Below are 24,472 nucleotides of genomic sequence, written 5' to 3'. Positions count from 1 at the left end.
GAAGAGAAAAGCAATGAAAAACCATGTACATCACCAAGGATTTCTTTTCCCCATATAAATCTCTTTTCTGATCCTACTCCAGGCAAGAGAGTTGTGAAGCAGGATTTCAGCTGCAGTTACAGAACTGGCATGTTTGGCTACTGAAAGGCAGAGTTCTAGCAAACACACTATGTGGAGTATTTGCACACTGGCATCAGGAGCCTAGATGCCTCATCTTAGAGCAGAGATCTCTCCGGTCTTCTTGACAATGGACAAGGTTATATATGGCTGAGTTCACATGCCTTCTTGTTAGAATAGCAAGAGATCAACAGAAATTGAATCAGTTAAGCAGTGAAGAACTAATGAAACTCCCCACAAGGTGATGGAAAACTCTTTTTCTTCACAATTTGATAAAAAAAACCCCTGAGAAATCACATTAACACAGCCCTCAGAATGATAGTGAAAAGGGGCAACAACTGAAGCTCAATGAAAGCACAATTCTTATCCCCAGCTGAATATGAAATGCTGTAATAGGTCTGAAATGCTCTGCAATGGAGTTTTCGAGTCAACAAAAAGAACCTTTCAGTATTTTTTAACTGAATCTGAAACTTTTATGAAACAACATCCCAAAATTAGATCAACTTAAAAGAAAATAGTACAAAAATTTTGTTCATACCCACTGTCCAGTCAGAAAAGATTATTTACTTATTTAAACTTTACCATAAAGAATTTTGTATCAATGCTAATTGAAGTAATTAAAGGAAATCACAGTGGCCCATGAAGAAATGACACCTTGAGCCAGATTTTCTGTATTGACAGCTTCTCCTCTGCAGTGTAACTAACTACAGAAATAGCTCATTTGTCCTCATTTTTTGCAGTTGCAGTTGAACTGTTCCCCCAAAAAGAGTAAAAAAATGCAAAATAATATGTACTTTTCTTCTTTTTATTTCTGATGAGCTTAGTCATAAAGCAACTACACATTATTCATTACATTATCCCATTCACTGTTTTTTTAACTCCACCCTGCTGAAAACTAAGACAGCTAAGGAGCATAGGATTGGATTTTAATTTCTTAAGAATAAAATCATAACAGATATGGTTTTACTTATGTTTTTCAGGAAGTATTGGTAGTTAAAATATTTTTAAAGAGAATTGCATTCTGAAGAATACTGAAATATAGGTCAAAGTGCTTCTCAGATCTCCAGATTATTTCCTTAAATGGAAAACAAATCTCTAGTCCAGTTTCATAAATGCCATAATTCATTTTTAAGATCTGGATTCCTGAAAATACTGGAATGTTGAAGTTCATCAAGTCTTCATGTCTCACAGCCAAGGAGCACTTTAACCAATCTTATCTCCAGGAATCAGGACTGCTCTCTTTGTAAAAAGTTCAAGAATAAATAAAAGGCAAGTATGTTTTCTTGACCTCAGCCAAGAGAGAAATATTAGCTCTACATATTAACTCTGGTTAGAGACATATGCACATAGAGACGCTACATATATATATAGGGCACTTCAGAAGGTCTACAACTCTCTGTTTCATATTAGAGCCTTGCTAGTCATAAGAAGAATTTCTTCAGGTCACCCAGACCACATGAAATGAGTTAGTACCCTGAAACTAATAGAAAAAATGGGCCTCCTTCAAAATCTCTCCCTATAAGCAAATTATTGCAGTGAAGACTAGCAGCAGCTACCAGGTCTCATGCTGGGGTGTGGGTGCCACTTCACAGTGAATTCTGTAAATGATGCTTGTTATCTTGTTGGACTGATGATATCAGCAAATGATGAGATTTCTTCATCCCAAGGGGGTTAGAAAATATCTATTCCATTGAACTCTAAAAGGCAGACCTGTCAAAGGGCATGTCCCTGGGGCAGACAGCCTGGATGGCAATAACATCCAGTGTCAGCTTACTGGGACAAGGATATGACCTAACTCCAAATGAGCAGGTGGCTAGATCAAATTCTTTCCCATTACCAATTCACAGGAAATAAGCTCTGTAAAAACTTCTCCTCCAATAGTATATCATATCAAACGTATTTGTAACAAATACTGATATGACCCAAAGCAGCTGCAGCTGCTTTGATAGCCAGTTAGATAAGGTCCCTCCATGCCACCTTTCAGTGTTCAAAATAAGACCCCAACTACCTGTTTACTTGGTCCATCTATGAAATAGCTTACTGAACTCAGATACAGTAAAAACTGTGGAAGAGGGAGTTTTCAAGTTATTTATATCTTATTTAAAATATACATACAAACTAAATTATGTTTTTGTATTGCTTTGTGGTAACAGTCCAAGATTGGACAGCGGATGAAAAAAAACAAAACCAAACAAACACCATCCAGAAGCCACAATGCTCCATCATCTTTCACACTTACCTTCACCTTCTGGTACATTCAAGCAAATACATTTATAGAGTCACTACTATGAGGAGTCACAGCCTTTCAGGCCAGTTACTTTTGGCAGCCCTTCTCAGATTATAGGTGCCTTATACAACCAACTGCTTAAAATCCTTATGCTTCTTCCTTCCTTCATCACCCAGCTCCTCATGAAGCTCATCAAGAGAAGGTATTTCTAACCATAAATAAATATTAAGTTCAAATCTTATTGCAGACTAAAACTACTATGAAGAGAGATTTTTGTCAGCAATAATGTAACCCAGTGATTTATTTTGCAAATTTAAAATCAAAACCACCTGGATTCTTATCTCTCCTCTGCAGCAAACTAAAAGCTCAGATATATAAGCAACTATAGCTACCTAGTTGATGGACACCACAAGGTAATAAAAGCTGGTTTAGTGCTCTTCTACTGGCAGTAACAGGTGTTTTGAGATTTAAAGAAGACTGAAGGGAGACCTCATTTTCAACATCCTCATGAGAGGAAGAGGAGGGACAGGCACTGATCTCTTCTCTGTGGTGCCCAGTGACAGCACCCACGGGAATGGCCTGAAGCTGTGTCAGGGCAGGCTTAGATTGGATATCAGGAAAAGTTCTTCACCCAGAGGGTGTTTGGGCACTGAACAGGCTCTCCAGGGAAGTGGTCACAGCACCAGCCCAACAGCACAAGAAGTGCTTGGACAATGCTCTCAGGCACATGGACACTTTTGGGCTGTCCTGCGCAGGCCAGGAGTTGGACTCAATGATCCTTGTGGGTCCCTTCCAATTCCATTTATTCTGTGATTTTATCATTGTCTTATTTAGCAAAGACTAAATCAACTCAGCTTACGTCCTTTATGTTGTAGTTCAAGATCATGCACAGAGACATTTACCATGATAAGCAGAGTAGCAATAGCTTATTTTTTCATACTAATTTGCTTGAATGTTTGGGGCCCCCATCTGTCATTCACTTATCTTTGCATCTGTTTCCTCATTAATAAATTAAACATAATCCTTCTTTCCTTTTGTCAGTCAGTTGATTGTTCTCAGTATTCACAAGGTCTCTGTAAATATTATTATACATGCAGTTGAATTACTAAGCATATTAGTGCTTCTAGTCAATTGTTTCACAGCATAAAAAAGTTGCACATTCCAATCAGACTTGTAAAATATGGAAGTCTTACTTAAAAAACAGTGTAAGATAAATCATTCTTTCAAAATTCCATGAAAATTGGTCTATTATAACAAGAAAAAGTCCTGACCCAACCTTTCAAAAACAAAAGTAAAATAAGCAGTCTTATGACAATTAGCTGGCAGTGGCTACTGATACATTAAAAAAAACTACTCTTTGTAGCTCGCAATTTAATAATACTTTATTTGTAATTTTGCTACTGCTCAGAAAGATATAATGAAATGTTTGTGAGCTCCTGTCCATCCACTCCAAGAAACAAACAACCTGCGCTGAAAGGATTTAAAAGGGCGGTTTCATCATGAAAAGGTCACAAAGAAGTAACAAGGTCCTGGCAACTGCAGCACCTTCTGTCTTAGGGGAATGTCTTGCTTTCTTTACTACTTAGTAGGGTGACTCTACTACTTTCATTTCATGTCAATATTTTTATGTGTATTTAATTATAGACAACTACTTTATTAAAAATATGTTAAGAATCCAACATGGTTAGACCATGTCAGGTAGAGGACTCTATTTGATGGCCATTGGCATGGCATGCTAAAACAAATTCATTGAACATTACATCTATGTAATAGCTCCATATTTACATATGGTTCTGCTGGTTTTATACAAAACAAGTAATGACTGGCATGGTTTCCTGCAAGTTTATCTGCTACACAAATGCCTGGCTACAAGCACCACTGCTGACTAGTGACAGTAACAGCCCAACAGCTCCTACAGATTAACTGTCACTAGTACCACCTGAAAATGTGTTTGCAATATTTTATATACAGGATGTTAAATAAAAAACAGATTGTGTCTTCTGAAATGGTAGTATATTTCTACACTGTACTTTGGCAAATGCTTGGCACTATTAAAAACATCTCAAAACTGAAGCTATGAACTTTTCATTATCTAGAGTCAGGCTCTAATTATCTTAAAAGTTAAAATTTCACTGATGATTAATTCTGCTTCCTATTACTGGAAACAAATTTATAATTTTGACAAAAGTATTAACAACTTTTCTCCTTGTTTAAATTAGTATGCACATCAGTATGGTTATAACTTACAGGCTTGTCATATTTCAAAGAGATGATGCCCAGCAGTCCCTTCCAACCTAAACCATTGCATGTTCCTATGACAGCCAACAGCAATAGAATACAGGAAGAGTTAATTATATGTGCAAGACTGCAAAAGAACAAGAGTTGACTAACTCTTCCAGTAGGGGGAGATGTTATTTTACAGTTTATCAGCAATTAAAAAGGGATAGCCAAATTACCTCTCTATCCTTTTAATGAAATCAACTGCTTAAGACAAATTGGTACATGTGCCTTAGTAGTGATTATGTCCAAAAGAAAGTTGTATGGAAATAAGAAAAAACAAAAATTTACTGCAAGTGGCTGATGTGAGTAAAAATAGAAGACTGTTATTCTTGCCTTCCTCCCAAAAGAGTTATGTTTTGACACATTATTTCTATGATCCCCTTCAGTAAAACAGCACTTGCATTAGTGCAGCTGAAAGTGCAGTGAACTGGGAACAGGTTTAGAGTAACACCTTCATCGGGCTTTGCCCCTAGAGAAATAGCTGTGAACCTACACCACAGGGCATTTTTTAAAGCAATCATGGTGACAAAAGAAATTCCATTTATTAAAAGTGAATGGGATTTATTCCTGATATATTTAGATGTCTATACAACTGCATCATTCCTTTTATTGTCTTTATCAAAATCATGACCCATCTAGGTAGAAACTAAGACTTAAAATGCAAATATCCAAACCAACTGAGATTAATATGAGATGACAGGTGCCTATTTCAGCTAGACAAACAATTCATATATGGGCATGTATAGCAGAGTGATATGAAGTTGATGAGCTGATGCTTCCCTAGTCTGTCTAAATACAGGTGAGCTAAATTAAGCCTCCTCACATTTTTTTCTGCAACATTTTTGATTGGTATAGTCAGAACAAGTTTGGAAAGAGTAACATTATTTTTCCCATTTTAGGCAGATGAAAATGAAGGGTCACCAAAGTCAATGAACAGCCTTTGGAAAAATCAGAAAAAAAATGCAAAACAGACTAGTTTTCCAGCTGGTAGTTCTGCTAAGTGAACAGAAATCACTGCTGCTGGTAAGTACCCAGATCACTTCCCACCTCTAAAATTGCCTATCAGTAAAATGCCACACTTCATACTTTCTAATGCTCTGAAAACAGATGCAGCTATTACTTTCAGCAGGCTTCAAGGAGACACACCTGCAAGTACAATTCCAAGCCTTGTCGACGCTGCTCCAGGACCTTGGGGACCCAGTTTCTCACATGCTTTGAAGGGATTTCTGGTGTTCTTATGAACTTCTTGAGCTGAAAGACAAAAAAACAAACAAACAAACAAAAAAAGATAGAAACAAAGTACAATAATGTCACTTTAAAATAAACAAGTTTATTTAACAATGTAAAAAACCTAGGTATTAAGGACAACACCACAGAAATAAAGTTACAATCGTCTCCCTGAAATAGTAGCAGATGTCACACCTACAGAGCACGGTTTAAAATCTTCACATCCAGTTCCCCTGGATGTGAAAGAGGAACCCTACTAACAATTTCTTGTTGACTAACAGCCTGAAAATAAAATGGCAACCACTACATGAGAATACTTGGAATTGGAGTTTCCCACAAGTCTGCCTGGGACAGTATGTTACAACATCACCATGACATAACCAGAAATTATCTTTCTAAGTGCAGTGAACACACCATGATAGTTTCTAACTCCAGATTTAGGCACTTACGAACAAGGTGTGAAAAGTGCAGGGAGTACTAACCATTTCTCTAGAGAGACAGCAATCAAGAGAGCAAAATATCCATTTTCTCAAAGTGTACCAACAGACTGACAGTTTGTGTTTAATATCTTACACAGAGATTAGCAAGATTGTCACTGATTATATTTCAAAGAGAGGTCCATAACTATTAGTCTAAAGATTCCCACAGGAAAGCTTATACATGTATCTACACAGATCTATAAATAATGTCTGTGTGTATATATATATATATATGTTATATATGTTATATATATATATAAAAACACACACATATATATATTTTATATATATGCATATATATGGTTGCATATAGATAGACACAAACATGCAACCTGAAAACACTCAAAAATTTTCTTGCTGGTTCAACGTATTTTCTTAAACCCAAAAAATACTAATGTTTTCCTCAAAACTACAGGGCAAAAATAATAACTGAAATAGACTCCATAGCATTTTAATAGAAGGTGGCATTCTTTCTATTGGATATTGCCTCTGAGTAAATCTGAAGCAAAGAACGCAAGGAAAGAAACTCAAAATTGACTTTGACATGCATACCCATGGGAGACTGAGAATTTACATTTCATCTTTGAGCTTGCTGAGATGTCACTATAGGAAAAAGCAGTGGCAACATATCAACGTCTCTGCAATCACAAGTATCGAAACTGCAGCCGGGAAACCTCAATTGCTCTGGAAACATTTTGCAACTTCCTTATTTCTTAACAGTGCTAAATTACAATTAAATGTGAAATGAGAAAAACAACACTCCAAAATAAAACTCCAAACCCAGCTACGTTTACTAACTGATCTTAAAAACAGAATGCAACCCCCCGTTTCTCCCTCTAAATTGATTGAGGATGTGGAAGAAACTACGGTCACCGCTGTTGTGAACTATGACAGCACCTGCAGGTGAGCAACAAATGAGGAGAATGCTCCAGATGAGTGCAGACAAATCTGAAACTATAAAAGCATCCACCAAGACCTAGCTGCTTACAAGATAAATACCCTGTGGCTGGTAACTCAGCTAATGATTAACAATCCTTTTGTGTTCTGCGGCCCCATTACATATAAAACATCCAAAACCCAACTACTTAATGTGCTGGCATAGATACTGGTTGTAAGTATAAAGCCAGCATTATACAGATATACAAAAGATATCTCAAAAGCTGACTTCCTCATGCTTAAAAGAACACAGTCCTATATTTTGCTACAAATAATTATAACAATGTCAAGGAATATTAAGCAAAACCAGATATGCATTAGCTGTATTCCTTCAGACTTGTCCCTACCCAAAACAAAACATATTTATCTGAGGTCTATTATTGCCCACAGTACCTTCCTGTCTGTTATACTGACCTAACACCTATTGACATACTGTAGTCTTTATTTCCAGAAAGACTTAAAGGTGGCTCACATTATCAAGTAAAAGTTATATGTCCAATTATGAGAACACAATATGATTTACAGTATACACTAGTTATATTAAAATTACAGACAATTTGCAAAACAAACCTGTTTTAAAAATGTTTTAAACTTCATTTTTGCAAATTTCACTGCAGTAGTTTTAATACTGTGACCTTCTAGCATTATTGTCCCTAAAAATAACTACCAATATCTAATAATGAACAGGAAAAGAAGTATAAAAAGATACTTGGGAATAAAGATGAACAAATGGTCATATTTTTAACTATGGTATGCAGCTAGAAATAATTTCATTCTTGCTAAAAAAACTTGCCACGTGAGTATAATAACACTTTTGTTCAGACTTATATATAATACTGTAATGTGAATGCTGCATAGCCTGACAGGAAAGGTTTGTTGTTCATAATCAGGGAAAAGCATAATGACCTATGCAAACTATTTCATAGAAGCCAACATCTGTGGGTGGTTTCTGCCAAAAGAAAAACCTGTACTCTTGGTGTAACATGGCAGTCTTGAAAATATTTTAAACCTTTTCCACTACAGCCACATGGTACAGGATTTACTCTTTTACAAACTGGGATCTATGACAGATCAAACTCAAGACAGAGGGAAATCCAGACATGTTTTTAGAAACAGCTCTGTTTAAAAAATATAATCAAAACATTGATTGGCATTCTGATGAACGAATAACATCTTCTTTGAGCAACAGAGTCCTCCTTCCTCCACACAATGCCAGTGAGGCATGCTGTTCCCCAGTGAGAGGCACAATCTCCTTATCAGCCTCTATGCCCATTTCCTACCACAGGTGTTCTCTACAGAAGCTTTGTTTCTCCTGCACACTACAGACATCTCCAACACTAAGGGCACCTTGAATATGCGGCAAGTCTAAAGAGACCTTTCCAACTGCCAGGTACTCACAGCAATTTAGAATGAAACGTACATTTTAAATTAAAGGGGAAGAGAGGAACAGAAGATAAACACCGTATTGGCATGCTGATAGCAAACTGATGCAAATGCTTTCTCTAGGACTCCTGTAACACTGAAAGAACTAAGACAGGTTCAGAGCACAAACTGTTCAACAATACTAACCAAAATTTTACAACTTCAAAAAGTAAGACTTATTAAAAAGGTATATTATTGCCAAAATATGCTAAATGTTTTGCATCTGTGCAGGGAACAAATAAGAAAAAAGTCATTATCCATTCCCAGAGTAATATAAACAGACAGCAAGTGAATGAGAACATTAAACAAATTGAAACATGGTGCAAAGTGCCTGGTTAGAATATCTGTCTTTCAGGTTTGTTCATTTTGCTACTATTTCTGCAGAGACAGAAAGGGGGTATCATTTATGGTTTTTCTGGTGTTCTAAGAAATCTCTGCAAAAGGAGTTATTGCAGTAAAAGTGGTGTACAAGAAGACAAATATGAGAGTGAGACTGCAGTCATCCATGACTTTTATGTTTTATTGTGCAGCTCAAGAAACTACAGTGAAGTTCAACCTGTCTGTCTGGACAGCTGGGAGAAGGCCTGTTGTGTGATGTGGACGCTCCACCAGTTCTGCTACCTGTCCATCCTGCGTTGGACTGAGAACAAACCTGAGTACCCCTTCTGCAAGAGGAGGATACTGTCAGTCTTGCAATTGTTGCAGCTGGATGATGACTCCTTGGAGTATGTCACCACACCCCACTACAACATGAATCATCCACAAGGTGGGAGTGGCTCTGGGACATACAGCTGCCCAGGACCTCATTCATCCTGGAGCACAACAAAGGTGGGCTTCAAGGAGTGCTCAGGGGTCCTGTGGGTGGCATCCAGCCTCCATGCTCGTTGGATTGCTTTCAGAACCATACAACGTTCCTCCATACACTGCAACCCTGGATCCGTCAGGAGGTGGAGATATTTGGCAACTGCGTTGGATGAGCCATGGTGGAAGACACCATCACAACCATCCCAACCAAACACAGGATGGATGCAGAGCTGCTGGGCTGGATGCTGGGGGTGTCCCTCCAAAACTGCACAGTGACATTGATGCAGCAGTGTGCATGTGTTGCTGTGCAATGCAGCAGCAGAAAGGCCACCTCCTCCACAGCTGCTGTTGAGGATCCTGTCAGCCTCCCCTCAGCTCCCATTGCTATTCTACAGAGCAAGAAGAGCCCCAGGCTGAGTCAGGTAAGGCTGTGCCCAGGGTTGTCACTTCCAGATGGCAGTAAATTCTCCTCTGAATGGTCACAGCAACTCCTGAAGAGAAGGAAAAGAGACCCCCAAGGCCTCTCCAGCAAACAAGAGCCCAGCACCATGTAAATGATGTTGGAAAGTGCCTTGGAATATGGCTAAAGCAGCCATCAGCTGTGGCATTTGCCAGCCCTCAAAAGCTTCCAGCCCCAACTATTGAAATTAAATGCACAAACCTACAGTAAAAGTGTCAGTGTTGTTAAAAGTACAGATTCTATCCTCACCCCTTTTCACTTTTTTGCTAGGTGGGATGGAATGCTAATGCTGGTGGGTTTTTCTACTTGCGCCAGATACTGTTTCATTGATCCTCTAAAGGCAAGTTCTGTCCAGCTCCATGCCTGCATCTTAGCAGCTGGTCCTGGGACAGGTGTTTCTACTCAGGGGTCTCCAGAGCCAGGCCCTGACCCACTGCTCATCGCCTCAGGCCTGGCTCCTCTTCTCTGTACCTTCTGCCCCATGTCCCTGGGCTCTGCTCTCCTACCAGCCTGCACTGCCTGGTCCAGCCTCGCTATGATGGTGCCCAAATCTCTCCTCTTGCCTGGAGCAACAATTTGGTGCTGCTCTCTACATCACATCAGAGTCATACTCCACCGCAGCAGGAGCCCAAGAAGGAGAAGTACAAAGTCCTGCCCCTGTGAAGGAACAGCCGTGGACGGGGCAGCTGCCCAGATAGTGAGCAGCCTAGGAAAGGCTTCTGCCCACAACCACAGGCCTTCTCCTCCCTCTTCCAGATCCAGCCTTGGTGTCAGCTTTTCTTCTCCTCTGCTTGCAAAGGACCCACCTGCAGGTGCTCAGCAGATAGATGCCAAGTGGCCGAGGACACTGAGTTTGCTTTGTTTGGAGAAAAGTATGATGAGGGGCGATCACATTGCTTCCTATAGAGGGGAAATGGAGTGGGAGGTGCTGATAATTTCTCCCTGGGATCCAGCAACAGGACATCTGGGAATGGCTCACAGCTGTGCCAGGTGACGTTCAGAGTGAACATTAGGAAACATTTCTTTACCAAGACGGTGATCAAACACCAAAACAGGCTTCTGGAAGAGGTGGTGGATGTTCCAAGCCTGTCAGGGACATTTGAACAATGCCCTTAATATAATGCTGTACTTTCTGGTCATCCCTGCATTGCTTAGGCAGTTGGACTGTATAATTGTTGTACATCTTTTCCAACTGAAAATATTCAATTATATTTCTAATTCTAATTCTGTACGACATTGCATTATACAATACTATACTATTCTAACAATAGGATCCTACCTGCTTGGATAGGGCATATTTTAAGGATGTAAATCCTGATTTTTCCCTCTTATTGTTTCCTTAGCCTATTTCATTGTATGAACTCTATTCATCTGCTTTACCTTCAACTGCAGAATTATTATTTGTAAAACGAAGTACTCATATATTGCAAGGCTTAGTGGTGGGTGAGCTAGTTATTTTACAGTTTCTGACACTGTTGCTTATTTAGTTCCATATTTAATATGAACACAAGAATGACAACATCTGAGACACATCTGTATTAAAACAATAAACAAGGAAATAAGTATTAATAAGAGGCAGATGATACCACTACTGAAGCAAAAAGCAAATAAGCAAGAAGCACTAGCACATCTTAATTATAACTCAGTAAACAGTTCTTGTCTTTGGACTTTTGATGGGTCAATAGTTGTCTTTTGCTCGGAAAAGTTTGCTAAAACGTATGCACCTTAAAAGCCTGGCAAATTCATCCTCTGTAGCACCAGGCTAGTTTCTTTCCTGAGCTAATTCAGGACAACCAGCAAACATACTGGTGGAAATAAACTCCTCTGATGTTGCACTGACAGGAGGTGTAAATACCCATGCTGGTCTCTGTTGTTTGCAGAGGAAGCTTTTCCATAATGAAGGCAAGCAGCATCAGTCAAAGTTGCTGATTGTGCCCACACTCCACTGCCACTCAGACCTACAAACCAAGAGGTGTTTAGGTAATCCAGATCCTAGGACTGAAGCTCTTCATTACAGCCCCACTGCCGGTAACGGGCTGCAATGCCCCTCCAGAATTCTCCTTCACAATACTTGGCCTCCATAAAGTAGAAAAGTAAAGCTTGCCTTTCAGCAGCACAACAGCACAGCAGCATTCAGTTCAGCTTGGAGAGAAAAAATCATACTTTTCCTTTAACACTGGTCAAAACAATTTAAAGGTTTATTAGTGGATAACCAGCCTTGAAAATACCAAGTTCCCTTCTATATGTTACTAAGATGATTCAGTAGACAAGCTTAGCAGATATTTTATATTACATTAATTGAGATAGTTTATTCAATCATTTTCATGTCTGGTTTCTTCAAGTACAAAAGTTGTTTCCTCATATTTGCATATGGCAGGTAAGCAATAAAATTTATAAAATAAACAAATTATTTGCATAACTGGGGAAAGTACCACTCTACTTATTTGTGGTAGGAATGTGACTTTACAAGACAACAAAAACATACTGCAGATAGGCATTTTAGCTATACAGCATGCAAACAATAATCAAAAAGAAAAGGAGACTTAGTGACTTGTGAGAAAGCATCATTCCCTTCTACAAAACAGAGAAGAAATTGAGATAGTTAGGAATTAATTTCCAGAGGCATGGATCACAGGATGTATTTAAGATAAACCATGTATAGTTACAAGTACAAGAGAGAGGAAAACATCACTGAGGCAAAATAAAGCTACAGATTATAAAGAAAAGGATCAGTACCTTTTTGTGAAGTGCATGGAATTCACTATACCTCTTCTCCACAAAATGTTTCCTTCCACTCATCAGCACTTCTATTTTAAAGACCTGAAAATTATAAATAACAAAAAAGAGGGTAATGTTACTTGCATAAAACAGTTCAGTGACATGGCTGTGACAGTCCCATTTTACCACAGTCATTCTTCTGAGTAGTCCCAAAAAACCCAGTGTGCCTCATGAGTTGCAGAAGTACAACAGTGATTAATGGTAAATATGGCTGAATCTTCTTTTAACATGTTTGTTCAACAAACATATAGAAAAACAGATTAAGCATGGACTATATGCTTTACATTAAAAACTAAGTATTAAAATATCTCCTTTCAGAAAGAGGCAACATACATTAAACCAATAAAAAATATAAAAAGGAATGGTAGGAACAGAAATAAACAGGGAGAAAGAAAAATAGAGATTAACTCTTTTCCCCTTCTTACAATACAGCATACTAATACATTCATATATGTTGAATTAGAGCTGAATTTTATATGCATTATGTTAAGCATGAAAATAGAGAAATAAATGCAAATACTGTATTTGAGGCTAATTTCCTCCTAACCTACAAATTCATCTCTAGTCTCAATTGAACTTGTGCTGTGTATACTCAAGGAAAAAACAAAATAAAATGCACACATGGCAAATGCTTGTTTTCTTTGTATGATACATGTGACAGCTTTTGTTGCTGCCTCAGGAAGGTTGAAAGGCCAGGAGAAGCAACTCTCTGGATCCACTAATTAGTAGTCACTAACATGACATTTTCTTGATTCTCAGGTCAGCAGGTCAGTTTTGAGGGCAAGTGATGAGAAATATTTTGAGGTACTCAAGAAAATATGGTCTATTAAATGAAGACAAAATCAGCAGAGCTGTAATATAGAAAAAGTGACTATTCTATCTATGAGTTCTTTGTTTTCTGTTTAGCCCAGAAAATTTTGGAAATAATTATTTTCAGGACAATGAGAAACAATGTTCAGCACAGATGATCACATAGAGACCCAACACTTAGCCAAATAAAATGTTCTTTGAAATAAATTTGCGAGCAGTGTTTATGCCTGAATGCAGAAAAAAGGTTTTTCTGTCACAACATGCCCAGCTAGCATTAATCAGAGCAAACACTGACATACCATACTGGATAAACTCTATTGTTCACTAGAACCTGCCTTTCAAACAGGTCAAAATGCTGTGGCTTTCACTGGCTAGACAAACAATATTAAAAACAGACAGCATTTTATCTAATCCAGATTGAAATGCTTTTACCTTTGTTTGAAAGCAGTATGGATAGGACCATAATCATTTCACACCAACATTTACATTACCAAAATTCATTTGGGTTGCTGTAATAACCTGTGCTACATTTTACATCTTTGAATAGGACTATGTCTGTGTCCTAACAGTACACACAGATGACCTTCTTTGGTTGCACTGCTTTTTTTCCCCCTCCTATCTATTTGGACTACTTTGAAAGAACAGCCAGTGGCTATTAAACAATTTTCCTCTACACATGAAAAAAACTCTAAGGCACCCCTACAACTTATTTTATTAAGTTCAGAGTTGTAAAGAGAATCCTGTGCAAAGGAAAACCAGTGTAGACATTTTTCTTTAGTTAAGACTTAACATGCTAATTAAATGAGCAGAAAACATTATTTGCATTTCATATTCTACACATAATATGAAATAAATAGTTCTGCAAGAAACAATTTTTTTGGATTGCACAGGAACAAAGGAGTTTTAAGGATAACTTGTTAGAAAGAATTGAGAACAAAATATGAAAGTAGTTAAGTGAAAAGTGATCATGAGTCTCCAGCTAAGGTGTTGCAATAGTTTTGTATTTACTTGCTATTAAATCTCCAGGAATTATGAAGAACTCAAAACACACACTTTCACCTCAGTCAGCTAAGAGCTACTCACCACTTTAAATTTAACACTTCTGTTTGCTACAGGGTTTGCCAAGCAATTTGGAGAAGTCTAAGAGGCTCCTGCTTCAGCTATAAGCACTCCCTTGGCAGGTAACTTTCTTGTGAATCACAGGTTGGCATGTGCAGTTCCATTTTGATTTTATTCATACGTGCGTCTTCAGAGAAATATCTGTCCCTCTGAAATCTAAAACCCCATGTTTTCATAAAGGAGTATAGTTGGATCATGCGAGAGGAAATATGAATCCCTATGTGGGCCTTCTTTTCAAAGCATGCATCTATTTTGTTCTATGTTTCATCACAAGTTAAGGAACCAAATAAATGGTTTCAGTACACCAAAAACACTTATTCTTCCTCCTGTTTTAAAAACAGTTTCATAATTTTTGCTGTCATGATATTGAACAATATATTTGAGAGTTACTTCCACAGAAGGTGCAAGAGAGAAGTGCAGCTTGGCATGCAAAACAGTATTATTTCAAAATAGAGAAAATGCCACCCATATACCTTCAACTCCTTGGACGTAGAGGTTTTAACTTGCCCCTCACTATCCAGAGGCCTCAGATCCAGCTTTAGGAGACACTTCAAATTTACAAAACCAGCAATAACTCTCCTATGCTTGAAGTTGAATATCTGTGCAAATTTGGTTTCTAATCTACTCACTGTGGCACCTATACTTTGGAAATACAAAGCAATTTGTGATAAATGAGCAGACAACCCAGAAATATTTTTACTTAATTTAAAACTAAATATTAAACTGATTTACAAAGTAACTTGCAAAGCAGAAATTCAAGAAATAACACAATTGTGTTAATAAACTTGTATTATTACATTACTTTATTTTGATTGCATGAATTCCAGGTTTGCCTACTCATAATTTACCAGAGCAGAATTCACATAAGCAAATTAAAAGCATATAAATTAGTTTCTGTGCCACTGTTTCATACAATGGTATAGGTTTGTGTGAAAGACAAAAAGATACATTAAGCTGGGAGAGAGAGATAGGATCTCTTAATGGATACAAAAGAGCTATAAGCAAATCTCACACAAATTTAACTGAGCAATTGCAGGCTCTGGCAGAAAAACAATGTAAGGAAACTGGTGAACATAGATGAAAGTGCCAAAATAAAGATGGAAGAACTATGGGGGGAAAAATGCAACAGTGCTAGGAAATTACTTTTCTAGTAAAAATGTTCATGCTCTTTGAACAGATAACTCTGAAAAGATATACGACTTTTTGTAAGTGACAGATAGTTAAATGAAAAATGCAAGAATTAATCTCTGAATTAGACAAGCAAAATACTTTTCCCATAGTCATTGAAATACCAGAAATTACACTGCACTGAATGATTTGCAGTTCACTCTGACTGGGACACAAGGGACCATAGATTTGAAGACACCAATTAGAAAACTCCGAGAATACTTTGAAAATAGAAACATCTCACTGCTCTTGGTTGCTGCCCCAATAATTATCAGCGATGTCTGCAGATAGCCAGATCATTATCCATTAAAAGCATTCTTCCAACAGACTTTAACCCACATTAATAATGTATGGGGCAAAAATCTCTGAATTGGATATCAGTATGAATAATGCCAATCTTTTAAACCAACAGAATTGCACATCTGCCACTGTAATTCATAACCATCAAACTTGTGATGAAAATTTCAAAAAAAGAATTCCTAAGGTCTTTGTTAATAAAATAGTAAAAACTTTCAGATCTGAGTATAAAACAGATTTACACATAATTATTTTTTTTTCCTCTTCACTTGGTTTCAATTATATGGATTGTATTCAGATCCTGGAAACCATTTTCTTTTTATTATTAGCAAGTATGCCAAATTTTGCCAGCTTCCTGAATTTATTTATTTCTGATCATTACTAAACTTCTAAATGAATGGTCCTTTTTCAGTATTTCCAAGAAGAGCACATACATTTCTCTTTTTGTTGCAGAAACTGGACAGTACTACATAGCAACTAAACTGTATTGTGGGCAAAAAACTGGTACTGTATCACTGTGAATTTTGAAGACAGAAAGCATAAATGGAAGAAAACAGGAACTAATAAGATGTATAAAAACTGCCCATGGTGCCCACATGTGCATATCATGAATTATGGGTAATATTGACACTGCCCCCCTTTAGTTCTTACGTACATGTGTACATTGGATACAAAAGGACATATTTTATCTGATAATCTGATGCAAAAACATGCAACTCCAGTAACTTAGTCTCAAAAAATCCTGCAATGATCAATTTAACAAAAAAATGCAGACAAGAATGACAAACATGACCATGAGTAGAGATGAAAACTAACAAGTATAGTTAGTTTTTATATCCCAGTTTGGTTTTCTGTTATGTAAGAAATATACAGATGTCTGTCATATTCATTCATGGAAATTATGCTAGCTACATAGTTTACTATTATGGTAAGTTAATCCTAACATATTGTGCATACTTATAATGAAAAAGTGAATTGCAATACTTCTGAAAAATTACAATTGAAAAAGAGATTTGGGGAAGTGTCATTTAGAATAAGGAGATACAAAAAACAGAAGCAGAAAAAGATAAATTTACAAAAACCAGATACATTTGTCTAACATTCACCAGGAAAGAAAACTCCACAAAATTCTAGTGTCATGTTTTTATCTCCCAAGACCAAGCTTACTGACCCTAATTCTATTTAATATATTACTTACAGAAATAAATACATCCCTTCAGATGCTTCAGTATACTTGACACACTTCTGTCAGAAGAGCAGCTAATGCATTCAAAGTGTCAAGAAAACTCAACCTTAAACCTTTGCCATGGCCATATGAAAGGAATTCCAGAGCAAATGAAATGACAGCTACAGTCCATGAAACACTAATAGGATTTCCACATGTTTAGAGTTTCATTATTGCTCAGGCAATGGCACGTTTTCTGTCTCAGTTGTGCTATGACTACAACTAGAAGAAGACCACAGGAAATAGTAGAGATCAAAAGACAACTTTAAGCCTATTTCCATCCTACTGTTTCAGGGGAAAACAGTATTCTACACAATCAGCAAAAGCACCTGGGTGGTGGTGGTAACCAGAGCTGCACGTAGCTGCAACAGCAGTTTGGCATCTTAGGAGTGTCAGTGCCTCATGGCAAAGCTCCATATTTCTGAATGCCCTCCACAGCAGAGGTGGAGACAAGGACAGTATTCAGAGCCAACTCAAACTTCAGAGCAGCCTTGATAAAACTGAATCTCACTATCCCCCAAATGAAAACACATTAACTTATTCTGACTTCATCTTTTGGAAAGCCGGGCAACAAAACTCAGTTCTGCGCTGGGCACAGGGCAGCTCAAGGGCATAGAGGCCGACAAGGGTCACACTGGCATGAGGCAAGTAAAATCTTCCTTTTGCTCTCCAACCGTATTCCCCCCAGTTTTAGTTCTCCTTAGTCTAGCACCCAATGTTTACTTTGGTTATTGCCACCATTTCATGTTACTGAGACTTAAAACTTTCTGTTCCTTGGGTGGGTTGCTTTATAGACACATCTGTTAACTCTCTTTAAAAACTGCTCTTCTACACAGGCAGCCTTTACCTGAGCTCCTGCAATCTGCCCATAAGGAAAGGGCTCCCTTTCTGCTGCAGAACTGGGAAATTAGTTGGGGCACAGTAAAGAAGGAAGCAGTGTAGCCCTGAAGAGTCCAGTTTGCTCCATGTGGTTTTTCTTTGGGCCCCAAAGAAGAGATGAGACAGTCTGCCAGAGGCAGTAAAGGAAGTGAATGTCTGAGGAATTGAGAATGTTGGGAGGGAGTATGAACAGGCACAGAGCTAAAAGTCATCCTCCCTTCCTGGTATCATCCTCACACATGTTGAACGTTTTCCTGATGGCTATGAGAACAGGCAGAAAGCTAGAGCTGAAGAGGGGAAACTCAGCTGGTGCAGACATTTGGGCACTGGTCCTCGTAGCTTCTTCCACCTCCCTGCAACCAGGGCAGGTGTTCTTTGTGCCTGTGCCTTGCCCTCCAGCAGCATAGCTCTGCTCAACATGTTTCACTTCTACTGAGGAGCCCCAAAAAGACTAAGATCCACTGCATTATCAGTTATAAGATTTGCTTATCTCACCTAAAGGCAGTTCAAAAGTTGGGTTAAATACAGGAAGAGTCCCTTCCCTCACCCCAAGCACTGTCATGAGTTATATGTAATCAGACTGTTTCTTTTACTTAGTTCCAAGTACAATGTACAATATTAAGTGACACCACTAGGAGAAAAGTACACAGTTTTATTGACTAGGGAAATGAAAGCTTGATATTATGTAATTATGACACTGCTTTGTCCAGAGTTTGTGAGGGAGAAACACTGTAACAGAGAAGTGAAATGATCACTGCATGATTTCCAGAGAGTATTCCCAACAGCTCCAATAGTGCAAAGCAGTTACCATACCCATTCTGGCCTGGGAAAACACACAGAATAGATTTTCTACTATGACATAAGAGAACAAATCTGTTGTTTCACTGACTCCTGTTAAATTTCATGTTATCGCAATCTAACTTGGGCTTTCATTGATAAAAAGAATAATTAAATAAAAAGATGTGTATATAAGAACAATCACTTGTTCTTACAAATGTGACTCCTAATTCAAATGCCTCCTTACTAATTTATACAATCTTCAGCCATTTGTTTACTTAAAAAGTTTTCTGTTCCCCAACAGTTACCTGTTTTACTGTTGCCAGTATCTACCTAAATCAGATTACAACCTCTTCAAGAACCTTCCAGTGTGCAGTTCATATTTTCCACCAACAATACAAAATAGTTAAGGATCATTTCCTCACAATTCCCCTATACTCCTTTGCAGTATGAGGCCTCTCCAGTTGTAAAATGGGAGTGTTAGCAGGAATAACGTACAAAAGGTGTGCACAGAATTCAGGGATATTCTTCCTGAAGATAGTCTTTTATAGATGTCTGTCATATTTCTAAGGGTCTGAAGAAAGAGACAGTAAAACAATTTATACTGCAACCCAGTCAGGCAGTTTTGTAATTCTTATAACCCAGGAAGCTCGAGGGAGGCTTCTACAGAGCTGTCACTGTTGAATGAAAGAGTAGCTGACATGTAAGAGTAAGTAGTTTTCTGATTTTTTCAACTCTCTTTAAACCAATCTCTTCCAAACACATGGTTCATAAAATCCCATAGGAACCTCTCTGTCATTTCCTGAAAAATAACTTACTTGGCTTTCTAAACTAAAAAACTTCTCCCTTGCCAATGATACACTGGCTATGGAAATCTAATTTGTAACCAAACCAAGACGCTACAAGATCTGACTTGTTTTTGGTATTTTTCTTTATTGGCCTTCAGAGGACAACTGCTACATACACAACAGACACCCTTTCAAATCTCATTGTCACCCTGGTTACCTATTTGGCTAACTTCCTTACAGTCAAACTTAAGGCAAAATGTGTTGATTCTTTACTGAAAAAGGAAAAAGTTTACAACCCATGCTAAAATCTAAAGTTATAAAGATGAAAAATAAAATTAGCTTAATCTGCTCTATTTGCTCATCTGGATCATCTCAATGCCTCTTATCATATATGCTCAACTAATAGAAAAACTGTGAGCCTTTAATGGAAAATATTAGCTTTCCAATAGAAACAGTGAATTGTGATAAAATACTTGAATACTGCAAAAACAACTGATGCCAAAAGTGTATTTACAAGAAACAGATTAAATCTAAGTTGGATAAAATGTAAGGAATATTCTATTTTGTCACAAAATCCTTTGCTATTTTCTCTGGAGAGTCTGTAATGAATCCTCTCACTTCCCAAGGCAGGATGCAATTTCTAACCACAATACAAGTGCCCTCATATTGCAGCCAACTAGCAGCAAGAAGATCCTTTTTTTTGAGAGGTTAGACACAACACTAAATTTTTTTTCTAGAAATTGAGTCTGTGTTATTCTGTTTGCACTTGAACTTGCTGTCTGGAGAACACCTGGGTGACCTAATGCCTCTGAAGCACAGATATTTTGTTTACAAACAGAAATGTATATGGTGCCAAAGAACACATAAAACGATGTACAAGCAGCAGGTTAATAAGCATTTCAAAGGAACTGACTTTATACTTTCACATTTTCCATGGTACATCTACCACAGCACATGAATTTAGTCTTCTTCTCTGCTGGTGTCTAACAAAACACATATGAATATGAAACACAACAGGATTTAGTCAAGATACCATATACACAAGTTATTAAAATCAGCTCTGCATTCATCATGGTGATTAAATACCAGGGGAAAAAAATAATTCCATATCCACTTTGCATCATTTCTTATTAGGGTCTCTGCAGTAATCCATCTGAGAAGTCTCTGCTCCTCTTTACCACATACTAGTTCATCCAAATAAATTTTTAAGAGCAGTAGACAAAGAAGGTTGTTTTTCTAAATGTCTGTGCAACTTATATGTTCATATATTACATTTAAATACTGGGATTACCCTATCTTCAGCCCCAAAATTGAGGATTCAAATCTTATTCTGTTAATAAGAAGATGAGCAGTCAGGATGCATGTAACACCTTCAGGCACTTCCTTTCACTAAGTTAAACCATCCTAACTTCCACTAAATTGGCATTGGCCTGTCTTCCAAAATGGAAACCTCATTACCTCTGCAATTGCCTGCCACCTGTGTTACTCTTACAAACAACTAACAACACTGCTTCAAACATCAGTACTTGTTCCTGGAAAGACAAGTCACTGCATCAATTTATCAAAGAATGCCATCCTGCTCACCAAAGGTTTCCCTTGCCAGGTCAATCTGTTTCAAATGGTAATTCAAAGTGGGACAAACAAATAAGCTCAAATAGATACAAGACAGTTTTGTTACTGGAGTAAGCCTGCTGTGACTGAGACAAGACCTGAAACAGGTTACCAGGATGTGGTTATCGATGTATTCAGCTGTAGAAAATCAAATGCTTCTTCATGTGCAAGGAAGGTAGAGAGAATGGAAGTGACAAACTGCACAACTACCAAAGCTACCACAAACAGTGCTCAAAAATAATAAAATGTTGCACCCAAACTGAGATTTAAGTTTTTGAGCTTCTGAATTTACATGCTGTGACTAATGGAGTATTTATATAGTTGGCTAATTGGACACAGTGAATGCAAATTTTCCTGAGCCAGATTTAAACTGGCTCAGGGACTGGTAACAGCATTAACAGTAGCAGCAGCATGGGCAGCACACGCTGCAGAATTCATCATAAAGTTTGGACAAAGCTCAGTGGCAAGAGGGATGGCCTGGGTCTGTCCCAGGTATGTTTATGGGAACTGCAGTCAGCAAGCTACAGGCATACCACAAAAGGGAGCAGGTGAGCATGAAGGGCAAGGTTTGGATTTTATTTGAACATAAAGAAATAACACAGGGAAGAGGAACAAATATTTCCTAACTTGCTTTCATTACAATAGAAAACACAGCAAGTACGTAAATCAAAGACACTTCAAGCAGAAAACTATACTGACATTAGCGGAAGAGCTAAGGCAGCACAGATTTTGATTCAAACAGCCATGTGTGAGAAAAGGCAACACCTAAACCACTTATGGGAACTACTTCCAGTACAATCAAGTCAACAGATCCTATAGCTTCCAAGGTAGTAGAAATATCAATACAAACCAATATTCAGCATAATATATATAATAAAAATATCCTATTAGCAGTTTTGAGATACAAGATTGACTAACCTATCCAAAACCAGTGATACATATATAATACACATAAAAATACATGTATAGTCATGTATTTATAGTATCAAAGACACAAAAATTGATTCAGTGAATATTATGTTATTTTGCAACTGGTCTCTCAGTCACTTGGAAGATGGTGAGGCAAATATCAACTAATTACATGCCTGTAAAAGTATTCAGCCAGATAACGTTCTATGTATCCAGTGCATTTCTGAGAGATTTTAAGTAAATTATAATTTGAATCTGATGTAGGAAATGTGTAAATAAATGCATGCATACTGCAAACAAAGCAATAGGATGTGGATGACTGAAAATAGTGCTGTTTTTAACTGCTGCCTGCTGCTTGAACTGATAATACAATATGGCAGTCTCCTCAAATGTTAAAACATCAAACAGTACTATTCATGGGTCTAAAAATCTACAACTGCCTTTTCCTCAATGAAAACAAACATAGAAGACACATCCAAACACAGACTACCAAAGAACTAACTTGACTTGAACACTTTAGTAACAAAGCTATTATCTTCCTGAAAACAGCATTATGAGGAAACAGAATCCACCCACTTGTTTAAGCTGAAATATAAGTCACATTTCATGTCCTGGTTTCTTGGGTGTGAATGAAATCTTCACTATTTCACAAGAAAACTTGATGTTCATCACCAGCAGATACCAACCAAGTTCCCCATTTAAACACATACAGACTTAAAACCCCAAATTCAGTTGGACAAAAATACTGTCAAGAAATTACGGATACCACTTAGAAGTCTTAGAGGTAAAACATGATACATGATACATGATACATGATACATGATACATGATACTGTCACTCCTTTCTTCATTCTGAGGCTTCAAATTCTCTTCTTGCTTTATTTATTGCTTTATTAGGGACTTAGCAAAAATGTCACTTGCCTTTCCAAACCTCTTTGAGTCTTGCCATTTTCCCGGTTTTTACCTTTTGTACTGAATAGAAAAACTTCTGCCATTTTTATTCACACAAAATGCTGTCATAAATAACTTTTTCTAACTTTTTTTTTTTTTGTGTGACTTGAGAAGTCATCTCCAACTGCCTCAGCAAGAAACTACGACTCATCTTTCTGTAAAGCCACTGTCCCTACTTACCTTTTTTTTCACCCACACGTTTTTCATGGGTAAGAATTTTAAAGGGGTAATAAAAGGGAACATTCATCTTGCATCAACTAATTCCCCACCCTCTTGTTTCATGTTGCAGATCAGACACACTGCTGTTACTTTTCTTCTTACAATCTCAATAACATTTGAAGATGACCTGAGATGGAAGTAATTTAATAAAACACATTATAGACTTCAACTGCAGAGCCAGAAGCAATTAGAATAATCTAATATTTTCCATTACAAGACTGTTCTTGGTTACTTATAGTTTTGCCAACCTTTAATTTTTGGACTTAGATTTTCTGTATCAGGTATGTGATTCAGACAGAAAATATTTTTAGAAAGTTACAGCTGAGACAATCCAAACACATACTTAAAGAAAAATACATTTTACATTATCCATGCCAAAAAACCGAATCAAATCCCCAAAACTCAATCCAAAACAAAACCCAAGCTGCTTCACTCAAATTTCTCCAAGATGTGGACGAGAAGACCAGGAAGACATCTGGGAGGCAAATTTGGCCAAGCCATAAACTTCTGGAAAACTGCCTGACTACTAATAAAACTTTGCACTGAATATGTTCATAATGTAGTTTTTCCAGTAGGATAGGCACTGCTGGTGCTCTGTTATTTTCACAGAGCACGTCTGATCTGATTGAAAGTTCATGGCTTCTCCACAAAGCTAGGATAAATTTCAGGCTATAGAACACTCTTCTATTCAGGAACAGCAGAAAAATGATTGGAGGACATTTTAAAGTTTTGTATAAGAGATGCTGGACAGGAACCCACGCTATGGCACAGGGAAACAACACCTGTGAAGACCATATTGTGTTACCATTAAAATAAGGCAGCCAAGTAAGAGAAGGAGAAGGGTTTGTAGTATGAAATACTCCCACTCCTGTATTCTTAAAAGGAATGCACAATTCCACTGTGCATGAATCAGAAGTGTATGTCAGTGCATCTGCTTGCTCTGAAAACCCACTGGTAACACACGGTACCCCTCTGCCTCCCTCCACAGCT

The 24,472-nt window shown here is 37.6% G+C and overlaps 1 protein-coding gene across 5 annotated transcripts in view; it reads right to left on the bottom strand.

Annotated features, from left to right (window-relative positions):
- SNX24 (sorting nexin 24) overlaps positions 1–24,472 on the bottom strand; it is a 91,730-nt gene that overhangs the window by 30,518 nt on the left and 36,740 nt on the right. For all 5 annotated transcript variants that reach the window (XM_023944360.2, XM_086867064.1, XM_086867066.1 and 2 more), the window contains 2 exons: positions 12,689–12,772; positions 5,771–5,875 (listed from right to left, as the gene is read on the bottom strand). In XM_023944360.2, coding sequence (XP_023800128.1) covers positions 5,771–5,875; positions 12,689–12,772 — 189 coding nt within the window. The remainder of the gene's footprint in view (positions 1–5,770; positions 5,876–12,688; positions 12,773–24,472) is intronic.

Source organism: Cyanistes caeruleus, chromosome Z (assembly GCF_971803275.1).
Source record: "Cyanistes caeruleus chromosome Z, bCyaCae1.hap1.1, whole genome shotgun sequence".
NCBI lineage: Eukaryota > Metazoa > Chordata > Aves > Passeriformes > Paridae > Cyanistes > Cyanistes caeruleus.
The sequence above is the reverse complement of the archived record's forward strand: the minus strand, read 5'-3'. Positions and strand labels throughout refer to the sequence as shown.